Genomic DNA, 16899 nt, shown 5'->3' on the forward strand with positions numbered 1-16899 from the left:
TCCAGGCATTCGCCAAACACAGACCCTTGCATCGGATTCATCACTTCGAAACACCCTTATCAAACATCCACTGCCCAGTGGCGTCGTTCTTTACATATCCCAGGCGGCGCTTGGCGTTAACTTTAGCAACGCTCTCGAGGAGCTCCTTGACCATAGGACATAGTTTTTTTTCAATTCCCTAAGCACAGTCATTGTGATACTTAGACTGCTGGTAGCAGTACTGGAACTGACTCTGCTAATTTGACGAAATGTTTTACATCCGCTCTCTGCAACGCTCGACGGTCCCTGTCTGTCAGTACATAAAAGTCTGGCTTGTATCGGTTTAGCTGTAGTTTCTCCTTCGCGTTTACACTCCACAATCACTATCAGTCGACTTGTGCATCTAGGGACATTTAGTGGTCAATTCCGCATTACTTGGCTGCGTCTGGATACTATTGAACAGATGGCGTATCTCTGTTGGAAATTATCAAGGTTGGAATCCTATATGACAAAACAATTCAGCAAGCAGGCAGACTTACGACGAGGCTCTTGTTCGACGACAGACTCGAGGAAGTCCTGCGGCGTCATGTACAGTTGTCCATTATACTCGACTGAAGCGAACTTGATGAAGCGCCGCTCGCGGGACGTGGGCTTCACGGCGCGCACCAGGGGCTCCTCTTCTCTCTGCAAATAACAGGCTTATAAGTTCTCGCCAGAATAATTGCTTTCTGTTGCCGTGAGATGCGGCACAACGATCAGATCTTAACTGCTCGCATGTGCGTTATGAAAATGTAGGTTTGCGCCAATGAACTCCATAATAATGGCACCAATTTATGTTTAACGCCTAGTAATTTCTAATATGAGCATTAATTTACAGCGTTTAAAAGTTACATGTAGCGATGAAGCGTAAGCAAAAGTTGAATTAATCTGTAAGATGTATGGTCAGCATAAAACTATTTCGTGGGGAAAGCCGAACACTTCAGGACGCGGCTGACCACCCAACAGAAATTTAAAAACTTCAAATGAACATGGATGCAATTTTCAGAGGGTGTGCGGATGAAGATCCTGAAGCTGACACACAACTGTAACGCTCGATGACGATATGACCAACAGTTACGACTAGAGTGGACTGTCAAAAAAGACTGTAATTTTAAGCCGACTACCAGAGACATCAGATATCTTTTCACATTCTCAATACGCCAACATGCAGTTTGTTTAAGGTTTTGTAATAATGAAATTACTCTTACGGCTCGACAGAGATGGCTAGATGAATTCCTAAATGCAGATTACAGGATTTTTTTCAGTGAACGTCATGGGACAAACACTTACGGTACATATGTTTCCTCTGAGCAATATCAGTTGTTAGAACAAGAATAGCATTTCTTATATTATGCTATCGTGAATTCTTCACGGGCTCCACCTGCCTGATTTTTGTGGGTACATGTGCGTCTTGGGAACGTGCTGTAGCACGCTCATGTAGGTGAGAGGAACATGTTCGTCTTGTGTTACATCTACAGTCTAGGTTCAAACGAGCGCATTTTTTTTTCAAAAAAATGAAGCCTCGCGTGGGCTAGGCAGAGAGAGACTGATAGCCATGAGGAGAATCAAATGCTGACGGAACCCTGCGGGAGGCCAGTGGCAGCAGAGCTTCAGGTCACACAAGGAAGGAAGATTCCGTTGACGACGAGGTCATAGGAGACGGAGCATAAACTCTGTTTATACAAGTACAAGGAAGGGATCGACAATTATTGGAAGCCCCCGCTCCTCCAAAAGTGTAGTGTGCTAATTACTGCGTCCGATTGTTCCCGAAGGACCTACGAGTAATGTTGAGAGAAAAGCTGAAAAGCGTATTCAATTCTGTGGTGCAACCCGAGAGATATAGAATTTAAGGGTAAAAATGTCTGGAATCCAATGAGGAAAGGGATACAGCACCTAGGAGCAGACTTCATCGCCAAGAGTCGAACAGTAAATTCTATCACAGACGAGCGCCTTTCAATTTAAAGCTTCAAAGTGAGACCAAAACATATGCTTTATTAAACTGCCATGCCCTAACTTATAAAGACAATAAAAGAAATCCAGGAAAAGTGGAATGCTTCTAGGAAGCTCGAGAGCACGAAATATCAAATTCCAAGAAGTAGTTCAGAGCACTAGTACTATGGGACGACTTCAATGCGCAAATAAGAGAAGAGAAAAATATATAGCAAAGTACCGCACAAAAGAATGAGTAAGAATGGACAAAAGCTCACAGAACCATCCACAGAATTTAACCTCAAGTTAATGCCCACAAATAAAAAAAAATTAAATGAAACAGAAACATGGAAATCACAGAAATCACCAAATTCACATTTAGGAGCATATGAAATTGACCAAGACGCCATCTCGTTTCAACATCAGAAGGGAATGATGAGTCTACAAGCAAAAAATGGCTCTGAGCCCTATGGGACTTAACTTCTGTGATCATCAGTCCCCTAGAACTTAGAACTACTTAAACCTAACTCACCTAGGGACATCACACACATCCATGCCCGAGGCAGCATTCGAACCTGCGACCGAAGCGGTCACCCGGTTCCAGACTGAAGCGCCTAGAACCGCACGGCCATACCGGCCCTCATACAAGCTAAACAATGTGAAAGTATAGAAACAGACGATTATCTAGCCAATATAAAATTGAAATTTATCTCATAGAACAGAAAAAATTATCAAAACCTGAATTCTTAAGAATAGTACAGAAATCCTGAAAGCTATGAAAAATAGTTTTCAGGAAAAACTTGATATGCAAGTTTATGAAGAGGCCACAGTAAAGAGGATAAAGAACACAGATGGAGGTATTCGAAAACGAACTTGGATGAAATGGCGCTCTTCCAAAAACAAAACAAAAAAAACCCTTACGTTCATGCTGAATTTATAAGACTCTTTTGTCCTTTGCCTATCTGAGACACTTTTTGACCTCCTTCGCCTGTTTGTATATAGAATGTACGCCGTGTTTGCGAAGTATATCGCTGATTCTGGCCGTCACCTTGTGGGTATATTGCATAAATTCCAGTATACACATATCACTTATTCCAGAGGATTTCTTGTCTGTACAGAATCTAAATCAGGTCGAATAGGCTGAAGAAATTAGAAATTTTTAAGAGGAGCTACGTGATATATCACTGATTATTTTGTCTGTACAAGACCATTACACAACTAGTTATTAAACTAAAGTGGGATACGTATCAGGAAAAATGTTGACCTGCACGTGAAAGGCCTTTCTACAAAAAATTTAGGACTCTTTTGCCTGTTTTTGGGGATGTGCAGCTGCTTTTCAAAGCATATATTAAGGGTTCGAGTCCTGCGTCGACCTGTCCTCAGTGTATGCGTATCCTCTATAGTTCTCGATTCAAATGAAAGAAAAGTGCATATAGAAGTATCAGAGGAATAATTCTAAAAAGTAATATGATACTGATGCGCATGATTCAGCACAAAACCAAATTATGAGATCTTACTACAAAAAACAACCTCCCTCCGCAACCGAGGTTGCTAACGCACTCTTGCGCGGTGGCACTCGACTCTGAGGTCCACCCGTTCGAATTCTGGTGGTGGATGAAATTTTCACTACCAGTATGTGGACAGCAAGGTAAGGAGAGGTAGTTGCCTAAAGTCCTGATCACTAGCTCCTGCACCAACGTTCTGGATTAAATTCCAAACCTCTCCGCAGCGTCTTGTGAAGTGAGGGCATATAACACTACCGATGATGATGCGTCCGTCGGATGGAGATGTTGACTTCAGCGGCACTCTTGGTGCTATTCGAGAGGAATAGGCTATGTGCCAGCACCGGATTCCACCCTCTCCCTTCCCTTAATCCATAACACACACTCAGCAATACACTGTACGAGCACTCGTCACAATCATCCACATGACACAGACACACACCTGACACTTCATAACATGTCGGAGGAAGGTAATAGCGAAACATCTACACGAAGACCTTGCCTAAAATGGTGTGTGTGTGTGTGTGTGTGTGTGTGTGTGTGTGTGTGTGTGTGTGTGTGTGGTCATAAGAATAAAAAAAAAAATGAAAACCGACATAGATGTTCTGCAAAAGTAGTTATCACAAGAATACTGAACACTAACCAATAGCTCTAAGAAATTAATTTTCTAAACCATTTTCATGCTTAATAAAAATCTTTAAAGGCGTACCAGGGAAGTGGATGCACAGAGTGCATTTCTCTGATTCAAAATGGTTCAAATGGCTCTGAGCGCTATGGGACTTAACATCTGAGGTGATCAGTCCCCTAGACATATAACTACTTAAACTTGACTAACCTAAGGACAACACACACATCCATGACCGAGGCAGGATTCGAACCTGCGACCGTAGCAGCAGCGCGCTTCCGGACTGAAGCGCCTAGAACCACTCGTCCACAACGGCCGGCTTTTTCTCTGGTCTGACACTCCTTGCATGTCCCAGGAAACTAACTGATGTTACGGTTTTAAGCAAATTGTTAATGAGGCCTAGAATGATAACTTTAGGTAGAATCACATCGAGAAAGCTGCGCGTAGACGATACGGAAAACGGAGAGTTGCTGTAGCCTATTTACGTCTCTTGTGCTAATACCAAGACACAATGTTCATATATATATATATATATATATATATATATATATATATATATATATATATATATTAGTTTATTAAAAAATTGACTTAACCATTACGATATAAAACTGAGGCTGCAAGAATGCAAATTAGGTTACAAATATTTTGGTGATTATTATACGTTACTATATAATGTAGTTTGGGAATATCTTCGCGTCAGGGAATCACTGACAAGCAAGGCTCTTAGATGAACTGCTCCGGACATATACAGCTGAGCCTACTGATTCGAGGATGCATTCGAGATAAAAAGTTTAATTAGTAATTATAAATTACATGCACTTTAAATTTAATTACATATGAACAATTTCTTATATTACGAACTAAATCAGTGATACACTACACTACAACTTATGTAACAACAGAAGCACTGTTCTAAAACTACAGTATATCGTTATTTCTACGGTATATGTAAGTAGTCTTTCATAGCCATTAGGCGGCAAGCAGTACAAATGAAGCCAATTAATAGAAGTAAAGTGTGTCAATAGTCATTTTGTCTCATCATACACTGTGATAATACACTAAAAAGCCAAAGAAACTGGTACACCTGCCTAATATCATGTAGGGGCCCCGCGAGCACGCAAAAGTTCCGCAACACGACGTGGCATGGACTCGACTAATGTCCGAAGAAGTGCCGGAGGGAATTGACACCATGAATCCTGCAGTGCTGTCCATAAATCGGTAAAAATACGAGGAGGGGGAGTGAAGATCTCTTCTGAACAGCACGTTACAAGGCATCCTAAATATGCTCAATAATGTTCATGTCTGAGGAGTTTGGTCGCCAGCAGAAGTGTTTAAACTCAGAACAGTGTTACTGGAGACACTCTGTAGCAATTCTGGAAGAGTGAGGTGTCGCATTGTCGTGCTGGAATTGTCCAAGTCTGTCGGAATGCACAATCGACATCAGGATGCTTACATACGTGTCACTTGTCAGTCGTATCTACAAGTATCGGAGTCCCCTATCACTCCAACTGCACAAGCCACACACCGTTACAGAGCCTCCACCAGCTTGAACAGTCCTCTGCTGACATGTAGGTGCACGGATTCATGACGTTGTCTCCACACCCGTACACGACCATCCGCTCGATAGAATTTGAAACGAGACTCGTCCGACCAGGTAACATGTCCAATGTCGGTGTTGACGGGCCCAGGCGAGGCGTAAAACTTTGTGTCGTGCAGTCATCAAGGGTACACGAGTGGGCCTTCGGCTCCGAAAGTCCATATCGATGATGTTTCGTTGACTGGTTCGCAGGCTGACACTTGTTGATGGCCCAGCATTGAAATCTGCAGCATTTTGCGGAAGGGTTGCACTTCTGTCACGTTGAACGGTTCTCTTCAGTCGTCGTTGGTCCCGTCCTTGCAGGATCTTTTTCCGGCCGCAGTCATATCGGAGATTTGATGTTTTACCAGGTTCCTCATACTCATGGTACACACATGAAATGGTCGTACGGGAAATTCCCCACTTCTTCGCTACCTCGGTGATGCTGTGTCCCATAGCTCGTGCGCCGGCTATAGCACCACGTTCAAACTCACTTAAATCTTAATAATCTGCCATTGTAGCAGCAGTAACCGATCTAACAATTGCGCCAGGCCGCAGCGCCGTATTCTGCCTGTTCCGTATTTGAACACGCATGCCTATACCAGTTCCTTTGGCGCTTCAGTGTAGTATGAATGTTGTCCATAATTTGTCGGTTTTAAGTAACGTACTGTTTCTGAGACCATAAATAGTAATACTGACACCGCCCTCCCCTAACCCACCCACCATCCCACCTGCAATTACATCTCATTGTATGAGAAGTCAGTCTGCTCATCCACACCACTGCTACTTCTTCGTGGTAGCTGGCCGTTAAACATTTAAAGCTTATGCGGTTTAGGAGTGTAAGTCTGACCTTGATCCAATACCGAAGCATCGTGATGAAAGTAACGCTGGGATAAATCCTCTATTTTCTACTTTGCGTAGACAAAGCGACGTCGGGACGATGACAAGTGCGCACTCCGGAAGACAACTGCAGCCGGTATTTGGAGCGACTATTTGTGGCCGGTGCGCACGCGCTCCCACCAGTCTGCATCAACAGCACGTGCAAGTCACGGGGCCCGCGGAGCGGACGTGTCACCCATTCACACTGCACGGCTACAGAGGGTAATGTTCTGCGACTCAAAGCACGTAAATTTATAACACGTAACTCGCGTCACAACTGTCTGCAACACATATATAGTAATTCACATTCTGCCGAAAATAAACTGGCGACCATAGGCAACAAACTGAAATGACCCAAGGCCCTGATTACAAAAGATCATATTATCACGTAATTACGCTGCAGTTCAAAATGATTGTAGGTTTCCTCCATATTCTTAAACCATTATGGAAAACGGACTCCAATCCGATCGAATCCAGTTCGGCGGCTTTTCACTACGATTAACCTAGTGCGACAACACAGATGTAACAGTAACTTGATAATGGTGTCAAAATTGGCATGTTTATCAGCAGATTCGGCGGAAGTTAATTACATTGCATGTGTAGGGCGCACCGAGTAGGCGGAATATGATTGCTGTTACTCAGTTACACTGTGTATTTCAACTCAAACAGTGCGAAAGCTACGAAAGAGATTGCTGACAGAATACTGTTCCAGTGTGTGGGACCCACTTCAAGTGCCAGTATGACAAACAGGGGACATAAAGCATACAGAAAGAAGAAGAGTCAGAATGTTCTCCGGCCCGTTTATCGATAGAGAGAGAAAACAGAGATGCTGAGAGACAGAGATGCTAAAATAGTTCAGGACGGAAGCTGTGAATATTACAAGTATCATCCTCTACCACGTAGTTTATGGTCATTCGCATAATATAAGTGCCATGAAAAGGAGCAAAAAAAAAAAAAAAGTACTAAAAAGTACTTAGAAGCAGGATTATGTGATCCTCGCGTATGAGGCATTTCACCTCCTCAGCAGACGCTACAAAATATGTCTTACATTTTGTGAAACACTATTTATAAAATTCCAAGAAACTGTGACGACATCTGACTGTATACACACACGACGAGAGCATGCTAACTAGTAATGACTCCGACTTTTTAATGTGAAAACTCTTAAAGATTTTTAAATAAAACAAAAGTTATTAACATTCTGTATCGTTATTCTTCATGTCTACATATCTGTAGGCCTCTGCCGCTAGCGGGCTCCAAACTGTACCGTATGTCATGGTAGTGTATAAGGTGACTATGTCGGTGCGTCAGAATCAGAGAGTTTCCAATTAGAAAAGTTCGTCCACACATGGAACACCTTTTCCTGGAGCATGACAATGCCAGACTACACACGAGGGCTGCGACATCTCCAACTATCCGACGCCTTGCGTTCACTACACTCGATCATCCTCCATATAGTCCCAACTTGGTCCCATCTGTTTCCAAAACTTAAGGAAAACCTTGGAGGACTTCAGTTTGATAGTGAAGAAGCGCCGGCCAGAGTGGCCGTGCGGTTCTGGGCGCTACAGTCTGGAGCCGAGCGACCGATATGGTCGCAGGTTCGGATCCTGCCTCGGACATGGATGTGTGTGATGTCCTTAGGTTGGTTAGGTTTAATTATTTCTAAGTTCTAGGCGACTGATGACCTCATAAGTTAAGTCGCATAGTGCTCAGAGCCATTTGAACCATTTTGAACCAGTGAAGAAGCGGTGCAAACGGAGGTGAGGTTGTGGATCCGTCAACAAAGTAAAACATTCTACAGTGATGGTATCAACAGACTGGTCTCGTTAGGAGAAATGTGTTCGTCGCAAGGGTGACTATGTTGGGAAATGAACACGTAGACATGAGCACAGATATAGAATTTTTTTATTTAAAAAGCTTTAAGCTTCGGACGCATTACTTTTCAGCATGGCCTCGTACTTACTACCCACTTATTACAGTCTTTAAAAAAAAGAGAGATTATGATACACGCAGAGGTGCAAAGACGATCAATTTTCCCGAGCGACACTTGTCAATTGAATAAAACGGGTTGTCAGGCTGAGGGCATATGGTACATGCAGCAGATATATTCCGCCATATACTGAATATCGGTTATTGTAAGGAAAAACAACGAATCGATGCGGATGTCCAAGTGCTATCTGTGCTCGGCGTATGCGGGGATGCTGGCAGCGTTTCCAGAAACGTGGCGCCGACCGCGTGCACACATCACGTGTTGCTCATGGACTGCCTCGCTGCCAGCCGGCCGCTTCCCGTCACATGACTGACGCCTCCGTCTCAGCTTATTCCGTACCTACTCCATCACCGTTATTTGTGTAGAAATGCTAAGATCCGCCCTCTTACATACAACGTATCAAGAGCCTCTGCGTGATGCACTAGCATAATACGCGTACACAGAAGAAACGTAAACTTTACCGCCAGGTTCATCCACAATTTCCTTTTTGTCATTAGTCTTCTGACAGGTTTGATGCGGCCCGCCACGAATTCCTCTCCTGTGCCAACTTTTCCATCTCAGAGTAGCGCATACAGCCTACGTCTTCAATTATTTGCTGGATGGATTCCACTATCTGTCTTCCTCTACAGTTTTTATACTCTACATCTTTCTTTAGTAAAATGGAAGTTATTCCCTGATGTCTTAAAGGAAGTGCTATTGCCCTGTCCCTTCTTCTTGTCAGTGTTTTCCATATATTCCTTCCCCCACTGATTCTGCGCAGAACCTCTTCACACCTTACTTTATCAGTCCACTTAATTTTCAACATTTGTCTGTAGCACAACATCTCGAACTCTTCCGATTCTCTTCTGTTCCGGTTTTCCCAGAGCCCATGTTTCACTACCGTCCAATACTGTGCTTCAAACGTTTAGTCTCAGAAGGCCTATGTCAGATACTAGACTTCTCTTTGCCAGGTATGTCCTTTTTGCCAGTGCTAGCCTGCTTTTAATGTCCTTTTTCCTCCTTCCATCACGGGTTATTTTGCTGCCTAGGTAGCAGAATTCCTTGTCACCATCCACTTCGTGATCCCCAATACTGATGTTAAGTTTCTCGCAATTCTCATTTCTGTTACTTCTCATTACTTTCGTCTTTCTTCGGTTTACTCTCAATCCATATTCTGCACTCATTAGACTGTTCATTCCAGTCAACAGATCCTGTAATTCTTCTTCCCTTTCACTGAGGGTAGCAATGTCAGTGAATCTTATTACTGATATCCTTTCACTTTGAATTTTAATCCTAGTCTTGAACATTTCTTTTGTTTTCTTCATTGCTTCTTTGATTTATAGATTGAAAAATAGGGGCGAAAAACTACATCCTTTTCTTAGATCCATTACCACAGCAAAATTAAGACACCAAACTTCCGACTCAAATGAGAAAATATAAGAACTGCGGATAATATTGTCCTGTTATCTGTTGAATATATCACCAAATCATTTCCCTGGAATCTTTTTAAGAAAAGTAAACTGAAGGTGGCAGTCTTGAAAGTGCTACAATCATTTATATAGCACTAAGAGTGAAATACTACATAATCTACTTTGTATCATCTATTGAGTGCGACATGTATCGAAGAATTCTGTCCCGTAACCAGTCAATCCTAAACACTAGATGCTCACTAATGTAGTATTTAGTATGCCTGATGACAGTAAGAGTCCAGACGTTACAATTAATAAGACACTGCAAATTCTGAGGAGATACGCTGATTCATAAACGCTCAATTTCCCCCGAAAACTCACAGAGATTGGACAATGGTACGGCCGTCTCTGTCGATGGCGTCTTAACACAGCTCAGTAAGTGAAACCCGTCTCCTATAGACATGTTATTGACTCGTACGCGTATCAATAAGCATTTGCATATCTCAAAGAACATATACCCACTCTTCCGTCTGCTATAGTAGCTTCATTTTTGTTGTAAACTGCAAAAGCGTGTCTTAAGCTCGCGACTTAAACTATGAGACTAGCAAGCAAATATCTTTTAGTTACCTGTGGAGAATGAGTTAGCCACACCCCGTATGGTTGTTGGACAAAGGGTACACTCTTTGCATCTGACTGCTGCCATGAACATGCAGTGGTTTCCTTGCTGGGATGTGTCCAATCATTTGGTATAGACCCTTGTCTTGTGATTTTGAAACGGGCACATTGAAGAGACGTCGTCCAAGAACATAGTGAGCTTGTTGCTTGCTTGCATGACCTTTGCGTAGTTATACGTTACATGGTTTTTATGATTTATATACACGAGACATTCTGCAATTAGTTTCTCTGCTCGATTTAACAACTTGGTTAGAATTGCAAGACGGCAGGCCCTCTGGCCCCTTCATGCACTTATGAAGAGCCATCAAACCAGCCTATCTTGCATTTTTCAAATCTGAATTTGCATACACGCAAGTTAAAGCCATGTCGCTACCATATTTCACTCTCATGGGAAGTAGGTAACTGGATGCTACATAGCGGTATGTGCATGATCGGGAGTAGGATGCATGCGTATCGCAATTCTTTTCATTTCACACTGGAGACGAATGGGCACTTTTGGGCTGGGAGGATGCCAACCGCTCACAATAGCAGTAAATGGTCAGAAGGAGTGGGTAACATACGGTCACTCGGAATTGCGGACGAAGTCCCGACCCACCCATGGCTGGCGGCTCTTTCTTTTGGCGTCAGGTCTCAGAGGTCAGAGCCATTTTTACAATGACTGGGGCAGTTTTCTGACGAAAGCCGAATATTTTGGGCAGGACCGCGCCACCTGACGGCCACGACTGTATTGTTGTTTGGGACTTCTCGGAGAAATAGTCACCGAGCTCCACGGGGTAGCCGACAGAACACCACAACGCGACACGTAGCACCCCAATTATTATATTCTGTTGACGCCCATCGCAAGACAGCTTCTCGCGCAAAGTCCTGGCGGAGGCTGATCTATTATATCAGCACAACTATTACATCAGCACACGTTTGCAGGTACCGACTGGGATTGGCGGGACGGTACGGTATTGACGCCAAGGTTGACGGAGTACGGTAGTGGGACTCTCGACGAATTTATTGTAAGGCCATAATTGGCGAAAGCTTTATTACCGAGATTAGTCGAGTTCTGGCAAAGCGAAGCAGTCGATCCCCGAGCGCGGGGCGGAAGAGAATTTTGAGGGAGTTGGCTCCTGGCCGCCGCAGGAGTCGGTCGCGTACTTTCAGTTAAGGGTCGCACGATAGCAAACACGTGGCTAATTTCCAGAATACGTGGGATTCAGTATCCATTTTCTATTCATTTATTTGAGTCTGTAAGTAGTTTATCCCACTGCTTTTCCACTCATTAAGGGAGCTGATATGAATAGAGGCTTATTTTTCTGCTTTGGTAACTGTATGGTTATGTTAAGTCACGTGGTCCGTTGAAGGACACACTTACGTAAGAGATGAGAACTTTTAGCCTCTTTCTGCATAACATATCCACGCTTATTCAGTATTCACATAATTTGCGACTTTTACATAGTCATTTTCCACTCCTCTGATCTTTGATTAAATCCTTACACTCGCTCACTTTAGAAACACGTTCGCGATGGAAGTACATTCAGTTTCATTGTTCTTCAAGGTGAAACAGAATGATATACTTTCAGCAAAGAAATTATTTTTAAATGCAGTTTTCAGCTAATAAGGTAAATGTCTGTTACAATAGAACATCAAGTCACGTGACTGCAGTGAAGAAGAGATCGAGATTTAACTACCACTGGAGCTCATTTTCAGTTTATTAGGAGTTTTAGCATATCGTGCAATTGTGCAAGTCCATTTGCACTGAAAGGATTGCTCCCACAGGAAGTGATTCAACAACACAGATAGGAAGAAGGTAGATGATATTTGTTGAGAAGTTTAAGGTTTCAAGTTATCTTTCTTTTGCTTATGTTAAATCCCCCTTTCATTATTCTGTTCCGCCATGAGAAAGTTTCTGGTCATTAAAACATATACGCTGTTATTCATTTATGGGTCACATTTTATTTAGAGAGACTGTGTCGGAGTATTAAAAAAGGGACCATAGTATATTATGAACTACAGATTGCAGTTTAAGGTAGTGACTTGCAAGAACAAACAAACTCTTTCATGTCAGCGAAGCGTTGCTCAGATCAGTCAGAGACAGATTGGGAATGATGTGAGTTGTGCATTATCATGTTGAAGTTACAGGGCGCTTGTGAGTTTCCACAGTCGAACCACCGAACGCAACCACCTCAAAATCTGTACCATGCAAACCACTGCAAAGTTAGTGGCAGAGGGTACTTCCCACAATATCACTAGGGCTGCTTTCGATTCCATCTGCGTATGGACCGCGGGAAGGGTGATTGCTTAAACGCCTCTGTGTGCGCTGTAATTAGTCTAATCATCTCATCGCGGTCCCAACAGGAGCGATACTCAGGGGGGTTTTACTACTCCTATATTCCTAGATTTCCAGCTTAACCCCGGAACACTACAGGGGGGTGGGGGGATGTTACATTGTTACTAAATCATCAAAAATCTTACTGCTTCGTATTTCACTCAAAGGAAGTCTTAATTCACAGTTTATTACAATTACAAGGTCTCCAGTGGCATGTCTCACAAAAACGCACAAAATATACTATTTTACACCCTATTCTGACAACACCAGATTGGAGGAAACCGCGAATTGCTACCAACTGCAAAATTTTACAATGGTTTAGTAATCTAGGGTTAATACTGATTCTTGAAACGTTGTAAGCAGGCTTCCGCGGGACGGTTGGCGTCTATCGGTTTAGGTTTTTGTGCATCCCCATGACGCTCACACACGGGTCAAACAAACCTCCGAAACATTCGTGCTGCCGACCGTTGTATTCGTTCAGTATTCCCTAGTCCTATTTGTTTTGGTCGCACACACGCATTAGCAATATTCTAGGTAGGGTCGCACGAGTGTCTTGTAAGCAATCTCTTTTGTAGACTGGTTGCATTTTCCTAGTATCCTACCAATTAATCCAAGGCTGCCATCTGCATTACCTTCTACTGAGTCTATGCAATCATTTCACATCCCTACAAATGTTTAGACAGGTATTTATATGCGTGTGTGAAGCTCTTGTATGTGGTAAAGTAGGTGTTCCGTAAAAGTCGGATCACTCTGTACACAAAAGTTCATGCACAGCCCTGTTGCGTCAATCAGTCCTTAGATCAAAGATGCCATTCCAAGTTCAACGTAGTGTCGTTTAAACTAATCCTCAGGATGTCGAGTATTTATGTACACACCAGCGTAGCTTAACAAAACAAAAGTTTTAGTTAACGGATTTCACTAGAATAAAACTAATAGGAATCAATACAAAAACGAAAGGAGCTAGTACTTTGCCCTGTGAATGGCAGTCAACATTTGACGACGTTGGCTGAAATAGTGAACGTGTAAGGTTTTAATATGGATCCTCAGAATACAGCAAAATGGATGAGACTCCGACCGCGAAAATAAAACACAGCGTGGCACCGAGGGAAAGAAAGCCCACATGGATGATGAATGCTAACTTGCGGACTCGTGCAAAAATTTATAGGGCCAATAAATCTTCGCTCTTCTGTTCCGCATACGAATACAGACACATTCGTGTCATTTTAATGCTATTTTCATATTACTTTATGGCCACTATAAACACTGTTACATTTTTTCCAAAAGACCGTATTTCAAATACACCATTATCTAGAATGCAGTTCGAAGAATGTCAGGGGTGCGCTGAAAGAAAGAGTGTAAAATCCATATCGTGTATCTCAAGCTGCGTTTTCCAATGCGAGCTTACTGCCGTGGAAGACATTATGATGATATACGTTGTAATAATTTTATTTTCGGCATTCGTGTCCGCCAGCAGTAATGGAGGCTGTAACGCAGTTTCAAGTCAACCATTAAGAAATATTCCACTTTCAGAATTTACCGACTGTACGCTAGCAAATATTGCTGCGACAAAATATGTCCATTATGTAGAGAAACACTCGCAGCTGCTATATAAGTTATTTTGACATTTACAGCTCACCTGGCAGCGACTTTTACCGTGACAGAAACTCCATAATTTATAATTTTATAACAATACTGCTAGCAAATACTTCCCCGCACCGCTACTCTCTGTGAATAAATCAAATCTCTTCTTTGACATTTGTTCAGCTAAAGTATGCAAAAGCAAAACATTGAAAACAAACTGTGCTGTTGCAGAAAAATAAAATACTAATGTTTATCAAATGAGCAAACTACTGAAAAATCTTCACTGTGCAACAGCCACTACACGAACTAACAAGGGCTTCAAAAAACATACAGACCCAATTGAAGAAATACCGGCGATTTATTTCTCCATGACGAGATTTGGGATTTCGCTTATTTACAGGTGACTTGAGGCAGTTACGTCTTTAGCATTCTTCCATCAGCTATATTTCGTTTACTGTGTTGACAACAAATGCTACAATCAACAGCTTTTTCTTCCTGTATGAAGCACATCTTATACATTCTGGTACAAACATCGTTAAATCGTGTACATAGCTACAGTGCAACATTCAGCATGTGATCGACTTGCCCATATCTGATACTATCACAAAGACGAATCATAAAGAAAAGTTCATGCAGTTTTAAGAGAAATTATTTTGAACATCAGAGCAGATACAGAAAACATGTGAAAATAAAATGACCTGCTCGCATTTATGACTCATTTACAACTACATTCCATGACAGCGAATGGGAGAGCTTGGATTGCAAAAGATACGTTGCAGCAAATACCATATACTGTCGATTTTCTGGTAAATACTCACATAACAAAATATCATAACGAGTGCAATTACTACTGACGTCGTAGTTTCAGTATGAGAAGGCTTTTCATGTTATACATTCAATAATCAGCTTCTTAGCAGAAGGAGCTACGAAGGTGACACAACAAAGGCAGCAAATACTTTTCATTATGCAAATGGATAGAAAATTTTATTAATTTTGGCCCACACACACACACACACACACACACACACACACACACACACACACACATACACACCTTTCCGATCTACTTCGTGCTCAACGGAAGTCCAGCAGCGCTCACTAAATGCTAGAATGATTGCAGAACAAAGAAATCGACTGAGATTGTGTGCTAATTAATCAGATATAATAGATCCATTGATCCTTTGAATGGCCCACCCATATGGAAATTATTCGTTGCAAGATTTGGTGAGGATGGGGCTCTTAAGAAACTCAAACTTCAAGTTTAATAGGGTGCGTACGTAGTCTTGTTGCAACATAAAGCCCAGAAAAATTCGCACAGTTTTGATCCGTTTTAAAGCTGATGATACTTTTAAGGTGTTTAAAGTACTATGCAGGGACGATAATGGCCCTTAGCGGCGTCAAGCGCTCCACCATACTGCCTTAGCTCTCTACACCTCTGCCATTGGTAGAGGATCAAGACGTAGTCTGCAGTGACAATTTCAGCGTTACCTACTTGCTCAATGCACCGAAACATTTCTTCACACGCATCAATATGTCACTTTTTACAATCTTTCAAATTGTTTGTAAAATAAGAGTATATATCGTGTGTACTCAGGTGTGCTGAAACATGAGTAAAATATACAGCTGCTGTAGTGTCATCCGTTGTTACTTCACGGGATCCATCAAGATTTTTTTAGGGGGGTGATTTTAGGGCGCAAAACATCTAAGGTCATTAGCGCCCAGTATAGAACCATAGAATGCTGGGACCGCGAGGGTAAAAAAACCGTTTCGAGGCCGAATACAGAAAGAAAGAAAAACAAATCTAAAACGTGAAGACGTTACGGAGGAGTATCTAAAAATCTAAAAGACGTCGACAAGACACCGGAGTCACCAGATAGAAACCAAATCTCTTTTGTCAAGTCGACCAGGCTGTTGCGAGAGGTTTGATTTCTCTGAGTTTGTTCCCATGAAGGGAGCACCAATGGTCCTGCCAACGTGCGTGATACAACGTTAGAGAAAATTACGAATATCTTGCGAGGGAACAGAGTAAAAGGCGGGCCGACCAGATGGACTGCGGCCTTGGCTGCAGCATCAGCAGCGTCATTCCCAGGCACACCAACATAGCCAGGAACCCACATGGGCTCCCCCATCCGGGAACAAATGGAGGCAGCCCTGGATCCGTCGAACGATGGGGTGGACTGCATCTGGATCATCCAGACTCTGAAGGGAACTGAGGGAGTCAGAGCAGATCACACAGCGAGTGAGCTGGTGCCTCCGGACGTAGTGAACAGCCTGATAGAGGGCAAAAAGCTCTGCGGTAAAAACTGTGCACTGGTCGAGAAGCCGGTATTGAAACTTATCATCCCCGACGACAAAAGCACAGCCAACACCGTGGGCGGACTTGGAACTATCAATGTACAAGAATATGCTATCGGCAAGT

The 16899-nt window shown here is 42.6% G+C and overlaps 1 protein-coding gene across 4 annotated transcripts in view; it reads right to left on the bottom strand.

The window, feature by feature from the left end:
* The window catches only part of LOC126298970 (calcium uptake protein 3, mitochondrial), a 613695-nt gene that overhangs the window by 143227 nt on the left and 453569 nt on the right, over positions 1 to 16899 (bottom strand). For all 4 annotated transcript variants that reach the window (XM_049990590.1, XM_049990588.1, XM_049990589.1 and 1 more), the window contains exon 2: positions 519 to 663. In XM_049990590.1, coding sequence (XP_049846547.1) covers positions 519 to 663 — 145 coding nt within the window. The remainder of the gene's footprint in view (positions 1 to 518; positions 664 to 16899) is intronic.

This window comes from Schistocerca gregaria, chromosome X (genome assembly GCF_023897955.1).
Source record: "Schistocerca gregaria isolate iqSchGreg1 chromosome X, iqSchGreg1.2, whole genome shotgun sequence".
Classification (NCBI taxonomy): domain Eukaryota; kingdom Metazoa; phylum Arthropoda; class Insecta; order Orthoptera; family Acrididae; genus Schistocerca; species Schistocerca gregaria.